The sequence below is a fragment of the Pristiophorus japonicus genome, chromosome 1 (genome assembly GCF_044704955.1).
Source record: "Pristiophorus japonicus isolate sPriJap1 chromosome 1, sPriJap1.hap1, whole genome shotgun sequence".
Lineage (NCBI taxonomy): Eukaryota > Metazoa > Chordata > Chondrichthyes > Pristiophoridae > Pristiophorus > Pristiophorus japonicus.
Window position 1 is genome coordinate 540435452 of NC_091977.1, and position 19372 is coordinate 540454823.

The 19372-nt window shown below is 48.9% G+C and overlaps 1 protein-coding gene across 3 annotated transcripts in view; it reads left to right on the forward strand.

The window, feature by feature from the left end:
* osbpl1a (oxysterol binding protein-like 1A) overlaps window positions 1-19372 on the forward strand; it is a 316457-nt gene that overhangs the window by 193547 nt on the left and 103538 nt on the right. For all 3 annotated transcript variants that reach the window (XM_070896777.1, XM_070896770.1, XM_070896784.1), the window contains exon 17: window positions 1821-1980. In XM_070896777.1, coding sequence (XP_070752878.1) covers window positions 1821-1980 — 160 coding nt within the window. The remainder of the gene's footprint in view (window positions 1-1820; window positions 1981-19372) is intronic.

Here is a 19372-nt window from a genome sequence, read left to right on the forward strand (position 1 = left end):
AGTCCTTACTACTAGGGGAATCAAGGGGTATGGTGAGAAAGCAGGAATGGGGTACTGAAGTTGCATGTTCAGCCATGAACTCATTGAATGGTGGTGCAGGCTAGAAGGGCCGAATGGCCTACTCCTGCACCTAATTTCTATGTCTATGTTTCTATGTTTCCAACCCTTGCCACTGGACCAAGACCTAGCTTTTGTCAAGCCTGTGTGGTGGCTGGTGTGCAACAGTCACCCCTTGTTTTAAAAAAAAAAAAAATCCACGCACAGGCATCTTCCACCCTTCAACATGTAGTTCAGGACCTGGAATATTAAGTCCTTCATTGAAACACCTGTGAACTCATCCCTTTTTTGGCGTGGAAGCAAGTCATCCTCGTTTCGAGGGACCGCCTATGATGACTATGAGGGAGAGAGTTCCAGGATACTGACCCAGCGACGATGAAGGAACGGCCGATATATTTCCAAGTCCGGATGGTGTGTGTGACTTGGAGGGGAACATGGAACATAAGAACATAAGAAATAGGAGCAGGAGTAGGTCATTTGGCCCCTCGAGCCTGCTCCACCATTTAATACGATCATGGCTGATCCGATCATAGACTCGGGTCCACTTCCCCGCCCGCTCCCCATAACCCCTTATTCCCTTATCAGTTAAGAAACTGTCTATTTCTGTCAAATTTATTCAATGGCCCAGCCTCCACAGCTCTATGAGGGACTGAATTCCACAGATTTACAACCCTCCGAGAGAAGAAATTCCTCCTCATCTCAGTTTTAAATGGGCGCGGCCCCTTATTCTAAGGTTATGCCCCCTAGTTCTAGTCTCCCCCATGCAGGTGAAGGTATTCCCATACGCCTGCTGCCCTTGCCCTTCTCTGTGGTTGAGGTCACAGGTTTGGGAGGTGCAGCTGAAGAAAACTAACCAGAGAAAAATCAATTCAATCATAAGATTAAAATCAGTTTTCATCCCTTGACCTATTTACATTCGAAAATAATGCCGTACAAAGAATGTTGAGGGTTTTTTCGTTTCCCTAATGCCACCTTTTAAGCGACCAGTTGTGGGAAAGAGTTTCTTTAATATATATCTCATTATTTTTCATCCAAATCTTTTTTAAATACCTTTTTTATTTAATTGCATCAACATTGTGGGCCTGGCCTCCCAGTAACTCAAGTCATGAGACGGGCACTGGGAGCTCCATTGCAAAGCTAGCTCAGCTGAAGGCATTGGATTCCATTGACGTCAAACCATGCTCACTTAAAATTCATGAGCAAGAACGTGTTTTGTCTTCGGCAGTAAATGTGTGACTTTACTGAACTGCTTCTGTGATGAAAATCATTACTGGAAACTGACTGTGCAGAAATTTGCTTGTAATTACTACTTGGTGGTTTTCTCTTAACAACTTAAGCCATATTTGACCAATATTTAGTGTGTGATTATTGCATAGGTTTCTATTCCTACAAAAACACGTGGAAAAATAGGTTTTTAAAAACCGATGTGTGCGTTCATGTTGCTTGTTATTTAGGGGAAAGAGCGAAACAAAATATTTTGCTCACTGGTTCAATCACTTGGTGATCTGATTAACTCTCGGTGTGCTGTGTTATTTTCAATTATAGTGTGTGGCGATGTTTAGAATCTTCAGCGCTGCTTTTGAGAGCAGTAGTATGCGAGTAAGGATTATTTTATATTTGGGCAGTTACCAAGGAGTCGGTAAACAATACTGCACAGGGTCGGGTTTCAGAGTTTGGTCACGAGTGAGCAGTATCAGTTGTTACCTCTGCACTGCTTCACCTTTGAAAAGTAGTGCATTAACATGGCTCGTTTTTGAACTCAGGTTCTGACTCTGCGGACTCTTTGAGTGGATTTGAGACTGTCGCCGGCCGTTCTGCGGAGCAAGGACCTTTGAACTGTCGCACTACCCAGAGGTCAAACATGTCCGAACAGGAGAAGCAAGGTTGCGGTCCGCCACTGGCCAATGGCATCACAAAGTACAGGTGAGCCAGCAAATTGTTGAAGAACGTAAGCTTGTTAGATGTAACCGGAATTGTACCTCGAGCTCCCACGGGCTGTACAACGCCCTCCCAGCCAAGCCAGACAAAGTTGAGCTCCGAGTATTTGAAGAAAAGAGCTGAGAGAGAATTGTACAGGCTGAGCGTCCGAAATCCGCAGTTCCAAAATTCGGAATGTTCCGGAACCCGGACACTGGGCCGATCCGTGGCGGGGTCGTCCGGAAACCGGAAAATGTTTCGAAATCCGGACTCCTCCGGCCCGACTTCACCTCGGCCCCCCCTCCTCCTTCTTTACCTTGGCTGCCAGACCCCCACTACCTCGGCTCCGGCAAAGACAAAGACGTTCCAGCATTCCGGAAATACCCGGAACGGCCTCGGTCCCGAGGTTTCCGGATTTCGGGCGCTCAGCCTGTACTTTATATTCTGCATCACGTACGTCAACATCTATGGAAGCACAGACTTGGTTCTCCATTACTGTTTGTTTTTAAACCATGCACTTTCATAGAATATGGTAAACAGGTTATCCAAATGTTATTAGTGAGGTGCCCTATCAAAAAAAATGTAAGTGTTTCTAGGGTAATTATTTTAGAATGTTTGATATGAAGGTCCCGCTGCAATATCGAGGGCTAAACTAATCTATATTTCGTCCCGATGTGCGTGGTCTTAATTCCTCCCGTGACTTGAGTTTGCGTGTGTTTTTAAATTGGAACCGTTCTATCCGATGTTGTAGAGGTCCATGTTCAACAACATGGGGCCAAATAGACTAGGTGAGTTGAGAATATTTTCTGCAGTGTATCAGCAAAGAACAAATGTTTAAATGTAACAGATTTAAATCGTGGAAATGCATTTTTTTTTGTTTTTTATCTTACAGCATATTTGAAAGACTAAATTTGATCGCAAGGCCTAAATTTTAATGAACTGTAAGAGATACTGCGTTCTCTAGTGTCACCAACAGTGTTCAATCTCTTGGTGATCTGATTACCTCTTGATTGCTTGGTACTGTGTTATTTTCAATTATCGTGTGCAGAAGTTTAACGTTAATGATTAAAAACGTCATTTCTTGCGTTTGGACTGTGTCTGACAAATGTTCAAGGACAAACCGTCGTATTCAGATTTTTTCACCTCTTTCCTGCTCATAAGCGGCACGGGCTTTGTGCTACAGCTTGATTTCTAACTGATATAATCTCATTGATCCAAGCTATTTTCTGTATTGGCAACATTGATTGATTGCAACGTTAATTAGGAAAGCGTATTGATTTGCCTCCTGTATAGTACCGAGTGGATTCCACCTGTGGGACACAAATCATTAATCGGGTTAGAATGGCTCCCATTGGGGTGGAGTGTAGAATGTTTCGGTGTAAGAGGTGTCGCAGTTGTGTGGGGCGGACTGGTTGGGCTGGGTGCTCTTTGCCTTCCCGCCATTGTTCATTGTCCATAGGTTTATGAATATCAAAGCCTCCTTGATAAAGTACAAGATCCCCACCTGGGAGTCCCTGGCGAAAGACCGCCCTAAGTGGAGGAAGTGCATCCGGGAGGGCGCTGAGCACCTCGAGTCTCGTCGCCGAGAGCATGCAGAAAACAAGCGCAGGCAGCGGAAGGAGCGTGCGGCAAACCAGATTCCCCACCCACCCTTTCCCTCAACCACTGTCTGTCCCACCTGTGACGGGGACTGTGGATCTCGTATTGGACTGTTCGGCCATCCAAGGACTCATTTTTAGAGTGGAAGCAAGTCTTCCTCGATTCCGAGGGACTGCCTGTGATGATGGGTTTATATGTAACCTTCAGGGCTGCTGACCGAGGGCCGTGCGGCTCTTTGTCGATGGGCCGAAAGGGCCTCCTCCTGCCCTGTAAATTTCGATGTTTCTAATACTGTGAGCTTGCTGATGAATTTGCACGCTGAGCAAGGTGGGATTTGTCAATGCTAGCATGCTGCCGCTAATGGTGCCGACTTTCATCATCGGGTGCTGCTGGGTGACATATACAGTGGGCACATGCATAATGAAACTCCTTGTTCTTTCCCCACAACACAGCTTATTCCACACCAGCTTTCCCTCCTTCAGTGCACCGCGCGCGTCTTCCCAGAGGCCCCAGCATGGTCCGCTCACACGCTGGAACAGACAGCGTGCATGCGTGGCCACACACACAATCTAAAGAGACCACGCGCACACAAAGAAATTTCGAGGGAACATTTGCTCTACACTAAAGAGGACCCTCTCCCCCCCACTGCATGATGCAGATTTCTTCACTGCTTTTACCAGTATTAGGCGGTCCCTCGTGTCGAGGGTGACTTGCTTCCACAACAAAAGGGATGAGTTCACAGATGCTTCAATGAGTGACCTGATATTCCAGGTCCCTAACGACATGTTGAAGGGCGGAGGTTGCCTGTGCGTGGATTTTTTAACGTGTGGTGGCCGTTGCACACTAGCCACCCAGATGGCTGCTGAGTAAAGTTGCCAATTTGTGTCTGATTGCTGATGTCGGAGCAAATCCTTCGCAAGTTGGGTGGAGAGGCACTCCAGGTAAATCCCAAGCACTTGGCTGAATCAGGCGATCTTCGTCCCATCTGTGAGAGCTGGTTTTAGCTCCAGGTTCATTGGCCTCGACTCATTGGCGTTCAGAAGAATGCGAGGTGATCTTATCGAAACTTATAAGATAACGAGGGGGCTTGACAAGGTGGATGCAGAGAGGATGTTTCCACACCTAGGGGAAACTAAAACTAGGGGATATAGTCTTAGAATAAGGGGCCGCCCATATAAAACTGAGATGAGGAGGAATTTCTTCTCTGAGGGTTGTAAATCTGTGGAATTCTCTGCCCCAGAGAGCTGTGGAAGCTGGGACATTGAATATATTTAAGGCGGAGATAGACAGATGTTTGAGCGATAAGGGAGTAAAGGGTTATGGGGAGCGGGCGGGGAAGTGGAGCTGAGTCCATGATCGGATCAGCCATGATCTTATTAAATGGCGGAGCAGGCTCGAGGGGCTGTATGGCCTACTCCTCCTATTTCTTCTGTTCTTATGTGTCAAAGGTAGAAGGATAGTGTGCTAACCCCACTGGGCCTCCCATTCTCAAATAGTTGTTCTTGTTTTCAAGTTCCTCCATGGCTTCGCCCTCATCCTATCTCCAAAACCTCCTTTAGCCCCACAACCCCCGAATCTCTCCGCTCCTCCAATTCTGCACTCTTCACATTCCTGATTTCCCTTCGGTGGCCGTGCCTTCAGCTGCCAAGGCCCCAAACTCTGGAATTCTCTCCCTAAATCTCTCTGCATCCCGACCTCTCTCTCTTCTCTTGTAAGATGCTCCTTAAAACTTACCTTTTTGACCAAGCTTTTGGTCACCTGTGGCTCGGTGTCAAAACTTTGTTGGATAAGGCTTGTGGGAGGTTTTACGATGCTCAAGACTGTATATAAATGGATGGTGCCGTTACTGTAGCACATTGCATTTTTATGAACTATAGGAGAATGCCAAATATCCGAGCAGAACTATGTTGCACATTTAATAAGGTACATTACAGAATTCAAGAAAACAATAAAGTTGATTGCTGGCATTGCAACAGTTTGCGATTATATCGAATGTTTTAATGTATCGAATTGCCCTATGGCTCAGCTCAAGATGGATCAGACACAGGGCCGGGGTCGGAGAAAGAGTCGGGTGTGGTGACTGAAGCTGACATTGAAGATGTAGGTTTTGGGACAGGATGTAGCGTAGCACGAGAGTGACTAGAGAGAATTCTCGCGAGTACAGGGGCAGATTGGGTGACGACTGTGCTGTCATGGTGGAGCAGCTGGCAATTGACGCGACCAGCTCCGTTGGGCGGGCCACATTGTCCGCAAGACTCCCAAAGCCAGCGCTCTACTCTGAACTCTGAAACGGCAAGCGAGCCCCAGGTGGGCAGAGGAAACGTTTCAAGGACAACCTCAAAGCCTCCCTGATAAAGTGCAACATCCCCACCGACACCTGGGAGTCCCTGGCCAAAGACCAGTCGGCCCTAAGTGGAGGAAGTGCATCCGGGAGGGCGCTGAGCACCTCGAGTCTCGTCGCCAAGAGCGTGCAGAAATCAAGTGCAGGCAGCGGAAGGAGCGTGCGGCAAACCAGACTCCCCACCCACCCTTTCCCTCAACCACTGTCTGTCCCACCTGTGACAGAGACTGTAATTCCCGTATTGGACTGTTCAGTCACCTGAGAACTCACTTTGAGTGGAAGCAAGTCTTCCTCGATTCCGAGGGACAGCCTGTGATGATGATGATGAGAGGGAGGGAGTAAAAATGCAGAGTGGGTCAGGATTCGGAGAGTGAAGGGTGTGAGCTGGGACACCAGGCTGTAGGAGATTGCAGAGATGCAGTGGAGTAACCCACAGAGGGATTTGCGAAAGAGGTTGAGGACACCAGAGAGCCAGTGAGGGTCAGCAAGAACAGGGTGAGAGGCAGACCAGACTTTGGTTTGGGATTGGATTGGAAGATTTCAGGGAGGTTTTGAGTTTGTACAGGGTGGAGTTTGGCTCATTAGTGAGGAGAATATTCAAGAAGTTGAACCTGTGGATAAGCGGGTTGTGTAGAGGACACAGAAAGGCTGCAAAGAGATTTAGATAGGTTAAGCGAATGGGCTAAGGTTTGGCAGATGGAATACAATGTCGGAAAGTGAGGTCATCCACCTTGGGGAAAAAAAACAGTAAAAGGGAATATTATTTGAATGGGGAGAAATTACAACATGCTGTGGTGCAGAGGGACCTGGGGGTCCTTGTGCATGAATCCCAAAAAGTTAGTTTGCAGGTGCAGCAGGTAATCAGGAAGGCGAATGGAATGTTGGCCTTCATTGCGAGAGGGATGGAGTACAAAAGCAGGGAGGTCCTTCTGCAACTGTACAGGGATTGGTGAGGCCGCACCTGGAGTACTGCGTACTTAAGGAAGGATATACTGGCTTTGGAGGGGGTACAGAGACGATTCACAAGGCTGATTCTGGAGATGAGGGGGGTTACCTTATGATGATAGATTGAGTAGACTGGGTCTTTACTCATTGGAGTTCAGAAGGATGAGGGGTGATCTTATAGAAACATTTAAAATAATGAAAGGGATAGACGAGATAGAGGCAGAGAGGTTGTTTCCACTGGTCGGGGAGACTAGAACTAGGGGGCACAGCCTCAAAATACGGGGGAGCCAATTTAAAACCAAGTTGAGAAGGAATTTCTTCTCCCAGAGGGTTGTGAATCTGTGGAATTCTCTGCCCAGGGAAGCAGTTGAGGCTAGCTCATTGAATGTATTCAAATCACAGATAGATAGATTTTTAACCAATAAGGGAATTAAGGGTTATGGGGAGCAGGCGGGTAAGTGGAGCTGAGTCCACGGCCAGATCAGCCATGATCTTGTTGAATGGCGGAGCAGGCTCGAGGGGCTAGATGGCCTACTCCTGTTCCTAATTCTTATGTTCTTATGTTCTTATAAATGCAAGTCTTTCTTTTAGGAGGTCACAGATTTAAGGTGATTGGCAAAAGAACCAGAGGGGGAGATGAGCAGAATATTTTTAGGCAGCAAGTTTTGTGATCTGGAACGTGCTGCCTGAAAGGGCGGTGGGAGCAGAGTCGATAGTAACTTTCAAAAGGAATTGGATAAATACTTGAAGGGGAAAAATGTGCTGGGCTGTGGGGAAAGAACAGGGGGGAGTGGGACTAATGGGATCGCTCTTTCAAAGGGCCGGCACAGACACGATGGGCCGAATGGCCGCTTCCTGTGCCGTGACATTCTATGAGGAAGGGATGATTGAGGCTGGGTAGAGGTGAAGGCACTTCATATTCAGAGGTGGGAAGTAAGCAGACTCGGTCATTGATGGGATATAATGTGTTGTGCTCAGCGCAAGGTCACGCAGGATGCCAAGGCTGTGTGCCATCTGGTTGGGCCTGGGCACGCGCCAGGAAACGTGGGAAGTTTGTGATGGGAGCCAAAGAAGGCGGCTTCGCTGTTGGCAGTCGCAGGTTGTACAACGTTGTGACTTGATGGGCAACATGAAGTATAAACCTGGATTGAATCCTCGAGTCCTGAAGTCTGGCTTGACCCCACAACCTTTGGCAGAAATAATAGAAAAACAAATTATAATTTAAATGGAGAAAAATTGCAAAGTGCTGCAGTACAGCAGGACCTGGGGGTCCTTGTGCATGAAACACAAAAGGTTAGTACGCAGGTACAGCAAGTGATCAGGAAGGCCAATGGAATGTTGGCCTTTATTGCAAAGGGGATAGAGTATAAAAGCAGAGAAGTCCTGCTACAACTGTACAGGGTGTTGGTGAGGCCACACCTGGAGTACTGCGTACAGTTTTGGTCTCTGTATTTAAGGAAGGATATACTTGCATTAGAGGCTGTTCATAGAAGGTTCACCAAGTTGATTCCTGAGATGAGAAGGTTGACTTATGAAGATAGGTTGAGTAGGTTGGGCCTGTACATATTGGAGTTCAGAAAAATGAGAGGTGATCTTATTGAAATATGTAAGGTAATGAGGGGGCTCGACAAGGTGGATGCAGAGAGGATCCCACTCATGGGGGAAACTAAAACTAGGGGACATAGTCTTAGAATAAGGGGCCGCCCATTTAAAACTGAGATGAGGAGGAATTTCTTCTCTCTGATGATTGTGTTTCTGTGGAATTCGCTGCCTCAGAGAGCTGTGGAGGCTGGGTCGTTGAATATATTTAAGACAGAGATACAGTTTCTTAACCGACAAGGGAATAAAGGGTTATGGGGAGTGGACAGGGAAGTGGACCTAAGTCCATGATCGGATCAGCCATGATCGTATTAAATGGCGGAGCAGGCTTGAGGGGCCATATGGCCTACTCCTGCTCCTATTTCTTCTGTTCTTAACCGTGAGACTCATGCAAGAGAGCGAGGAACTGAGCCAAGCTAACACTTAATGATGGAGCGTGGCAGTAATAAGCGGGATCTTTTAAGCTTCTAGGCTTAAAGTTTCCTCAAAATATTCAAGTTTTGATTCATTCTCGAAGGGAGACCGATCGCCTCCTTCGCTGTCTCCCCCACACTTTGGCCATTTTGTGCGGAAAGCCCCCAGGTGTTTAGGAATGATCTCCTTTGAGCACAAGTATGACCACCGTGCTCCAAATCCTTTGATTTGACAGAGTGAGCCCGTCTGACAAACTTTGCAATCGGTTATAACATGTTCGAATTTGTATTCTAACTCGGAAAGAGCTTCCTACTCTGGCCGATGAAAGATGCAGAGCGGACCCTTGGGGAAGTAACTCCATTTGGGTTATCCATTTGGTAGAGCTGGAGAGGACCAGGTCTCGGTCCCCGATGGAGGCAATACTCCCACTCGCCCAAGGAGGAGAAAGAACCATCTTTCCTGCTGTCTTCTGACTGACATTTCTGCATAAAATGTGTCCCAGTCCCGCTCACCCATCACCCCCTGTGCTCGCTGCTCCGTGTCCTAACTCGCACCGAGTCCCGCTCACCCATCACCCCCTGTGCTCGCTGCTCCGTGTCCTAACTCGCACCCAGTCCCGCTCACCCATCACCCCCTGTGCCCCGTGTCCTAACTCACACCGAGTCCCGCTCACCCATCACCCCCTGTGCTCGCTGCCCCGTGTCCTAACTCGCACCGAGTCCCACTCACCCATCACCCCCTGTGCTCGCTGCCCCGTGTCCTAACTCGCACAAGTCCCGCTCACCCATCACCCTCTGTGCTCGCTGACCTACATTGGCTCCCGGTTAAGCAATGCCTTGATTTCAAAATTCTCAGCCTTGTTTTCAATCCCTCCGTGGCCTCACCCCCTCCCTATCTCTGTAATCTCCTCCAGCCCCACATCCCCCCCTTCCCCCCCCGAGCTGTCTGCGCTCCTCTAATTCTGCCCTCCTGAGCATCCCTGATTATAATCCCTCCACCATCGGTGGCCGTGCCTTCTGTTGCCTGGGCCCCAAGCTCTGGAACTCCCTCCCAAACCTCTCCACCTCTCTACCTCTCTTTCATCCTTTACAAAGCTCCTTATAACCTACCTCTTTGACCAAGCTTTTGGTCACCTGCGCTAATTTCTACTTATGCGGCTCGGTGTCAAATTTTTAATCTCATAATACTCCTGTGAAACGCCTTTGGACGTTTCACTACGTTATCATCGATGTCATGTATTCTACTGTCATTGTAACCCATGTATAAACTGACCCAAGTTGTACACCGTGAGAACACTGACCACTAGGTGGTGAACTTGTGGGAGACACTCCTAACCTGGACTTTCAGGTATAAAAGGGGAAGCTCCACCCATCTTCTCCACTTCAGTGCTGGCAAATAAAGGTTACTGGTCACAGAGTGACCTTCTCTCTAGTATGGGCCTCGTGTGCATTTGTACTGTGTAGTAAGGACATATCAATCATCATAGGCAGACCCTCGGAATCGAGGAAGACTTGCTTCCACTAAAAGTGAGTTCTCAGGTGACTGAACAGTCCAATACGGGAATTACAGTCCCTGTTACAGGTGGGACAGACAGTGGTTGAGGGAAAGGGTGGGTGGGGAGTCTGGTTTGCCGCACGCTCCTTCCGTTGCCTGCGCTTGGTTTCTGCATGCTCTCGGCGACGAGACTCGAGGTGCTCAGCGCCCTCCCGGATGCACTTCCTCCACTTACGACGGTCTTTGGCCAGGGACTCCCAGGTGTCGGTGGGGATGTTGCACTTTATCAGGGAGGCTTTGAGGGTGTCCTTGAAACATTTCCTCTGCCCACCTAGGACGCATTTGCCGTGTAGGAGTTCCGAGTAGGGCGCTTGTTTTGGGAGTCTCGTGTCTGGCATGCGGACAATGTGACCCGCCCAGCGGAGCTGATCGAGTGTGGTCAGTGCTTCAGTGCTAGGGATGTTGGCCTGGTCGAGGACGCTAACGTTGGTGCGTCTGTCCTCCCGGGGGATTTGCAGGATCTTGCGGAGACATCGTTGGTGGTATTTCTCCAGCAATTTGGGATTAAAGCGATCAAAGCTATATAAATACAAGTTGTTGTTGTAAAATACCATTTTTAAAACCGAGTCTAGTCTTTTGTTTGCTATTATAGTTGCGGTTTTGATGATTGCAAGCAGAGACTTCAGAAATGGCTGGTCTGGGTAGACTCTGTGAGCCCCCCTTGGGGTCACTGGGTACAGCTGAAACACGCCTTGTAACAGCAGAGAAGGTTTGTGTCATTTAAAATGGAGGCCGTTCGTGTGCAGCCTAAAATGGAGGGCTGCAGGCGGCCAGTGTACAAGGACGGGCAGCTTATTTTTGACCAGGAATTAGTGATATAAAGGCTCTTCTTTGGCAATGGTTTGTTTAACATGCTAATTAACCGTTGCAAGGCAGCTGAGCACACACTGCGAGTGTATTATGAGATCCGACTTTAATCGCAGCAAATCACTCGTGCAACACTGTGTTTTAATCTCCAGCACAATGGGCTCAGTTTTCCCCAAAGCATTTTTTTGGCGTACTTGAAGAGTTACGCCCGATTTTTTTTTTGGGGGCGGTGGGTGAGGCCCCAAGCACGGCAAAAAAAAATGTTCTAAGTTTCCCCGTTAAATTTCTTCATTTTGCCGCAGCCTAACCCGACCTTTAGTTTTGGGGGTGGAGCCTTGATCTGTGCCAAAAAGATCGGGCTGCTATGGTAACCAGGGACACAATGCGAACTGAGGCTGCAAAGTGACGCATACAGCCAGCTCCCAACACATTCAAAGAATTGAAAAACACACAGCAGCATCTTACCTCCAACCCCGCCCGAAGGGCTTGCCGGTCCGCTCCCATTCTCTGTCCCCAGTCTCCCGGTCCGTGCCCTCTGGCTCGCCCTCTGGCTCTCGCGCGCGCTCTCGCTCTCGCTCTCGCTCTCGCTCTCGCTCTCGCTCTCGCTCTCGCTCTCGCTCTCTCGTGCTCGCGATCTCTGTCTCGCTCGCCCGCTCTCTGAACCGAGGACCGAGAATTGGACCGGACAGCCTTTGGGTAGGGTTGGAGGTAAGTTGCTGCTAAGTGTCTTTCAATTCTTTGTGTGTCCGGGCACCTGTTGCGCCGAGTTCCTTAGGTTTTTTCTGCAGAGGCCACATACGTTGGCCTAAGCACAACTGGAGTAACTTTCAGCTGGCCAAACTTCCCTAAATGGCCAGAATTGGTGCGGGTGGCAGGTTACGCCCCCTTGGGCTGAAAAAAAACTGACCTAAAAAAATCGCAACTGAGCTACACTGGTGCAAATTGATCGGGGAAACTGGCGTTTTTCAATTTAGGCCAAAAAGAGCGGCCTGCTCCAAAAAAACGGCTCAAATCACCGGGGAAAATTGAGCCCAGGGACATTCCTCTGTAGCTGGACAAAACGGCACTGTCACTTGGCTACTTGGTTTAATTCAACATGAGCATTCCGATCTTCAGAGGGAAATGCTTGCTTTAAAAACAGCACTTTACATCATTTTATTTATTTTTTTATTCTGAGCATGTCAGAAGAATCCTTGCGACATCCCAGAGCACTTCACAGTCGATGAACTTTTGAATGTGGCTACTGTTGTGATGTCTACTTTATTGAAGTCAATCTGCACGCGGCAATAATCTCTTTTTAGTGGTGTTGGCTGCGGAACATATGTTGGTCAGGATACTAGGAGAACGCCTCTTCAAATAGTGCCATGTAATATGGTATAATTTCTCATCAAAAGACACCTCTGACAGTGCAGCACTCCTTCTGGGTGGCTGTGGGTAGAGCCCTCGCCTTTAAATCAAAAGGTTGTGGGTGCAAGCCACACTTCAAAGAGTTGAGTGTATAATCCAGTGTAGTACTGAGGGAGTGCCGCACTGTCGGAGGGGCAGTACTGAGGGAGCGCCGCACTGTCGGAGGGGCAGTACTGAGGGAGTGCCGCACTGTCGGAGGGGCAGTACTGAGGGAGTGCCGCACTGTCAGAGGGGCAGTACTGAGGGAGTGCCGCACTGTCGGAGGGGCAGTACTGAGGGAGCGCCGCACTGTCGGAGGGGCAGTACTGAGGGAGCGCCGCACTGTCGGAGGGGCAGTACTGAGGGAGCGCCGCACTGTCGGAGGGGCAGTACTGAGGGAGCGCCGCACTGTCGGAGGGGCAGTACTGAGGGAGCGCCGCACTGTCGGAGGGGCAGTACTGAGGGAGCGCCGCACTGTCGGAGGGGCAGTACTGAGGGAGTGCAGCACTGTCGGAGGGCCAGTACTGAAGGAGTGCTACACTCGGAGGGGCAGTACTGAGGGAGTGCCACACTGTCGGAGGGCAGTACTGAGGGAGTGCCGCACCGTCGGAGGGGCAGTACTGAGGAGTGTCGAACTATTGGAGGTGCCATCTTTCGGATGAGATGTTAAGTTAAGGCCCCAGCTGGCCCTTTCGGTGGACGTAAAAAATACCATGGCCACTATTTTGAAGAAGAGCAGGGGAGTTATCCTCGGCATATTGATCAATATTTATCCCTCGACCAACATCACGAAAACATCATCTGGTCATTATAATATTGCTGTTTGTGGGAACTTGCTGTGCACATATTGGCGGCCACATTACAACAGTGACTACACTCCAAAAGCACTTCAATGGCTGTAAAGCGCTTTGGGATGTCCTGAGTAATGAAAGACGCTGTATAAATTCAAGTCTTTTTACCTCAATATTGCATTGAAATGGTAACCTAGCTGATTGAGGTAAATAACAATGTTGAGTAGGCAGGGCTCGAATCCAGTCGGCTTAGAGGGTGCAGTGTTCAGCTGCGCAAATTACAGTTGTATATCCACAGTCACTCTCAGAATATGGAGGAAGCCAAAACTGCTCTTACCAGTAGCCCTTGTGTAACAATTTATTCAAAAACTCGAACATAAGAACATAAGAATTAGGAGCAGGAGTCGGCCATTTGGCCCCTCGAGCCTGCTCCGCCATTCAATAAGATCATGGCTGATCTTCGACCTCAACTCCACTTTCCTGCACTGTCCTGCACTGTCCCCATATCCATCTGTGTATTCAAATCACAGATAGATAGATTTTTAACCAATAAGGAAATTAAGGGTTATGGGGAGTGGGCGGGTAAGTGGAGCTGAGTCCACGGCCAGATCAGCCTTGATCTTGTTGAATGGCGGAGCAGGCTCAAGGGACTAGATGGCCTACTCCTGTTCCTAATTCTTATGTTCTTATGTATCCCTTGATTCCCTTAATATTCAAAAATCTATCGATCTCTGTCTTGAATATACTCAAAGACTGAGCCTCCACAGCCCTCTGGGGCAGAGAATTCCAAAGATTCACCACCCTGAGTGAAGAAATTCCTCCTCATCTCAGTCCTAAATGGCTGACCCCTTATCCTGAGACTGTGACCCCTGGTTCGAGACTCCCCAGCCCGGGGGAAACATCCTCCCTGCATCTACCCTGTCAAGCCTTGAAAGAATTTTGTATGTTTCAATGAGATCACCTCATTCTTAACTCGTGAGTACAGGCGGTAGAGAATTCCACAGGTTAACAACTCTCTGAGTGAAGAAGTTTCTCCTCATCTCAGTCCTAAATGGCTTACCCCTTATCCTTCGATTATGTCCCCTGGTTCTGGACTTCCCCAACATCGGGAACATTCTTCCTGCATCTAACCTGTCCAGTCCCGTCAGAATTTTATATGTTTCTCTGAGATTCCCTCATCCTTCTAAACTCCAGTGAATACAGGCCCAGTCGATCCAGTCTCTCCTCATATGTCAGTCCTGCCATCCCGGAAATCAGTCTGGTGAACCTTCGTTGCACTCCCTCAATAGCAAGAATATCCTTCCTCAGATTAGGAGGCCAAAACTGAACACAATATTCCAGGTGTGGCCTCACCAACGCCCTGTACAACTGCGGTAAAACCTCCCTGCTCCTATACTCAAATCCCCTCGCTATGAAGGCCAACATACCATTTTCCTTCTTCACCGCCTGCTGTACCTGCATGCCAACTTTCAATGACTGATGTACCATGACACCCAGGTCTCGTTGCACCTCCCTTTTTCCTAATCTGCCGCCATTCAGATAATATTCTGCCTGTGTGTTTTTGCCACCAAAGTGGATAACCTCACATTTATCTACATTATACTGCATCTGCCATGCATTTGCCCACTCACCTAACCTGTCCAAGTCACCCTGCAGCCTCTTAGCATCCTCCTCGCAGCTCACATCGCCACCCAGCTTAGTGTCATCTGCAAACTTGGAGATATTACACTCAATTCCTTCATCCAGATCATTAATGTATATTGTAAAGAGCTGGGGTTCTAACACTGAGCCCTGCGGCACCCCACTAGTCACTGCCTGCCATTCTGAAAAGGACCCGTTTATCCTGACTCTCTGCTTCCTGTCTGCCAACCAGTTCTCTATCCACATCAGTACATTACTCCCCAAAACCCTGTGCCTTAATTTTTCACACCAATCTCCCTCTATGGCAAGTATATCCTTCTTTAGGTAAGGACCCCCGACCTCTACCGCCGAGAAGGACAAGGGCAGCAGGTCCATGGGAACACCACCACCTCCACGTTCCCCTCCGAGTCACACACCATCCTGACTTGGAAATATATTGGCCGTTCCTTCATCGTCGCTGGGTCACAATCCTGGAACTCCCTCCCTAACAGCACTGTGGGAGCACCTTCACCACACGGACTGCAGCGGTTCAAGGCAGCGGCTCACCACCACCTTCTTGAGGGGCAATTTGGGATGGGCAATAAATGCCGGCCTTGTCAGCGACGCCCACATCCCAGGAACATATTATTTTTGTTAAAGTGCCAGGGTGAGATTGGACTTTTTTCCATTTGATATTTTTCCCTAAAACTGAAGGGCAAGGAGCGAGATAAGAACATACGAAATAGGAGCAGGAGTAGGCCATACGGCCCCTCGAGCCTGCTCCGCCATTCAATAAGATCATGGCTGATCTGATCATGGACTCAGCTGCACTTCCCCGCCCACTCCCCATAACCCCTTATCCCCTTATCGGTTAAGAAACTATTTCTTCTTAAATATATTCAGTGACCCAGCTTCCACAGCTCTCTGAGGCAGCGAATTCCACAGATTTACAACCCTCTGAGAGAAGAAATTCCTCCTCATCTCAGTTTTAAATGGGCGGCCCCTTATTCTAAGATCATGCCCCCTAGTTCTAGTCTCCCCCATCAGTGGAAACATCCTCTCTGCATCCACCTTGTCAAGCCCCCTCATAATCTTATACGTTTCGATAAGATCATCTCTCGTTCTTCTGAATTCCAATGAGTAGAGGCCCAACCTACTCAACCTTTCCTCATAAGTCAACCCCCTCATCCCCGGAATCAACCGAGTGAACCTTCTCTGAGCTGCCTCCAAAGCAAGTATATCCTTTAATAAATATGGAAACCAAAACTGCACGCAGTACTCCAGGTGTGGCCTCACCAATACCCTGTATAACTGTAGCAAGACTTCTCTGCTTTTATACTCCATCCCCTTTGCAATAAAGGCCAACATTCCATTGGCCTTCCTGATTACTTGCTGTACCTGCAGACTATCCTTTTGTGTTTCATGCACAAGTACCCCCAGGTCCCGCTGTACTGCAGCACTTTGCAACCTTTCTCCATTTAAATAATAACTCGCTCTTTGATTTCTTTTCTGCCAAAGTGCATGACCTCACATCCATCAGGAAGAATTGTTATGGCAAAACACTGGCCAAATAATCTGATTCATTGTACAAAAGGTCGACCAAACTTCCATTTCTCCAATGATCTGCGTATTTTTACATTCCCACATGTTCAGGGAGATCTGTTGTCGCTGATGCAGTACTAGGTGGGCATCGACCTGTTCCACGTGAAGACCACAACATATTTGAATAGGTTCAAAAGTAATTGTTTTTAACAAAAACAGCAATTGCTGGAAACACTTGTCAACTTAGCCAACATCTGAGAAGAGAAACACCTGGGAGTCCCTGGCCAAAGACCGCCCGAAGTGGAGGAAGTGCATCCGGGAGGGCGCTGAGCACCTCGAGTCTCGTCGCCGAGAGCATGCAGAAAGCAAGCGCAGGCAGCGGAAGGAGCGTGCGGCAAACCAGACTCCCCACCCACCCTTTCCCTCAACCACTGTCTGTCCCACCTGTGACAGAGACTGTAATTCCCGTATTGGACTGTTCAGTCACCTAAGGACTAATTTTTTAGAGTGGAAGCAAGTCTTCCTCGATTCCGAGGGTCTGCCTATAATGAATTTTATATTGAGTAGATTGGGCCTGTACTCTCCAGAGTTTAGAAGAATGAGGTGTGATCTTATTGAAACATATGAGATTCTGAAGGGGATTGACAGGGTAGATGCAGGGAGGATGTTTCCCCCGGGCTGGGGAGTCTAGAACCAGGGGTCACAGTCTCAGGATAAGGGTTCGGCCATTTAGGACTGAGATGAGGAGAAATGTCTTCACTCAGAGGGTGGTGAATCTTTGGAATTCTCTGCCCAGAGAGCTGTGGAGGCTCAGTCGTTGAGTATATTCAAGGCTGAGATTGATGCAATCAAGGGATATGGGGATTGGGTTGGAAAGTGGAGTTGAGGTCGAAGATCAGCCATGATCTCATTGAATGGCGGAGCAGGCTTGAGGGGACATAGGGCCTACTGTTCCTAATTCTTATGTTTATTGAACTGGGAAAAAATTACAGATGAGCAGGATTTAAAAACTGGACAGAACCAAGGGAAGGGGAAAAATGTGAGCGTGATGAGGAAATAAAACAAAATCATCATTGTCATCATGGGTAGTTCCTTGGAATCGAGGAAGACTTGCTTCCACTGTTAAAGTGAGTTCTCAGGTGTCTGAACAGTCCAATATGGGAATTACAGTCTCTGTCACAGGTGGGACAGACAGTGGTTGAGGGAAAGGGTGGGTGGGACTGGTTTGCCGCACACTCCTTCGGCTGTCTGCGCTTGGTTTCTGCATGCTCTCGGCGATGAGACTCGAGGTGCTCGGTGCTCAGCGCCCTCCCAGATATACTTCCTCCACTTCGGGCGGTCTTTGGCCAGGGACTCCCAGGTGTCGGTGGGGATGTTGCACTTTATCAGGGAGGCTTTGAGGGTGTCCTTGTAACATTTTGTCTGCCCACCTGGGGCTTGCTTGCCGTGTAGGAGTTCAGAGTAGGGAGTCTTGTGTCGGGCATGTGGACGATGTGGCCCGCCCAGCGGATCTGATCAAGCCTGGTCAATGCTTCGATGCTGGGGATATTGGCCTGAGCGAGAACACTGATGTTGGTGCGTCTATCCTGCCAATGGATTTGCAGGATCTTGCGGAGGCAACATTGGTGGCACTTCTCCAGTGTCTTGAGGTGTCTGCTGTACATAGTCCATGTATCTGAGCCATATAGGAGGGTGGGTATCACTACAGCCCTGTAGACCATAAGCTTTGTGCCAGATTTGAGGTCCTGGTCTTCGAATACTCTCCCTCAGGTGGCCGAAGGCTGCGCTGGCGCACTGGAGGCGGTGTTGGACCTCGTCGTCAATGTCTGCCCTTGCTGATAGTAGGCTCCCTAGGTATGGAAAGTGGTCCATGTTGTCCAAGGCTGCGTCGTGGATCTTGATGACCAGAGGTGGGGCAGTGCTACCTGGCGGAGTCAGGTTGGTGGAGGACCTTTGTCTTATGGATGTTTAGTTTAAGTCCCATACTTTTGTACGCTTTGGTGACGTTGTTGACGATGGCTTGGAGTTCTCTGAATCTATCCAGACGCAAGCGCCGTCTGCACTTGAAAATGAGGTGGTTAAATGGCTGCAATGATATGTATGTGAGATGTCAGGAAGAAACCGACATTTAACGGACACAGAAGAGGTGAATAATTGTGGCAGCTTCTGTTACTGTTGTATCAGCAACAAGAGCAGACATTGACGACGAGATCCAACACCGCCTCCAGTGCACCAGTGCAGCCTTCACTGAGAAAACGAGTGTTTGAAGACCAGGCCCTCAAATCTGCCACCAAGCTCATGGTCTACAGGGCTGTAGTAATACCCGCCCTCCTGTATGGCTCAGAGACACGGACCATGTACAGTAGTCACCAAGTCGCTGGAGAAATACCACCAACGATGTCTCCGCAAGATCCTACAAATCCCTTGGGAGGACAGACACATCAACGTTGGCGTCCTCGACCAGGCCAACATCGCCAGCATTGAAACACTGGCCTCACTCGAACGGCTCCGTTGGGCGGGCCACATTGTCCGCATGCCAGACACAAGCGCTCTACTCGGAACTCCTTCACGGCAAACGAGCCAAAGGTGGGCAAGAAAACATTACAAGGACACCCTGATAAAGTGCAACATCCCCACCGACACCTGGGAGTCCCTGGCCAAAGACCGCCCTAAGTGGAGGAAGTACATCCGGGAGGGCGCTGAGCAACTCGAGTCTTGTCGCCGAGAGCATGCAGAAACCAAGCGGAAGGAGCGTGCGGCAAACCAGTCCCACCCTCCCCTTCCCTCAACCACTGTCTGT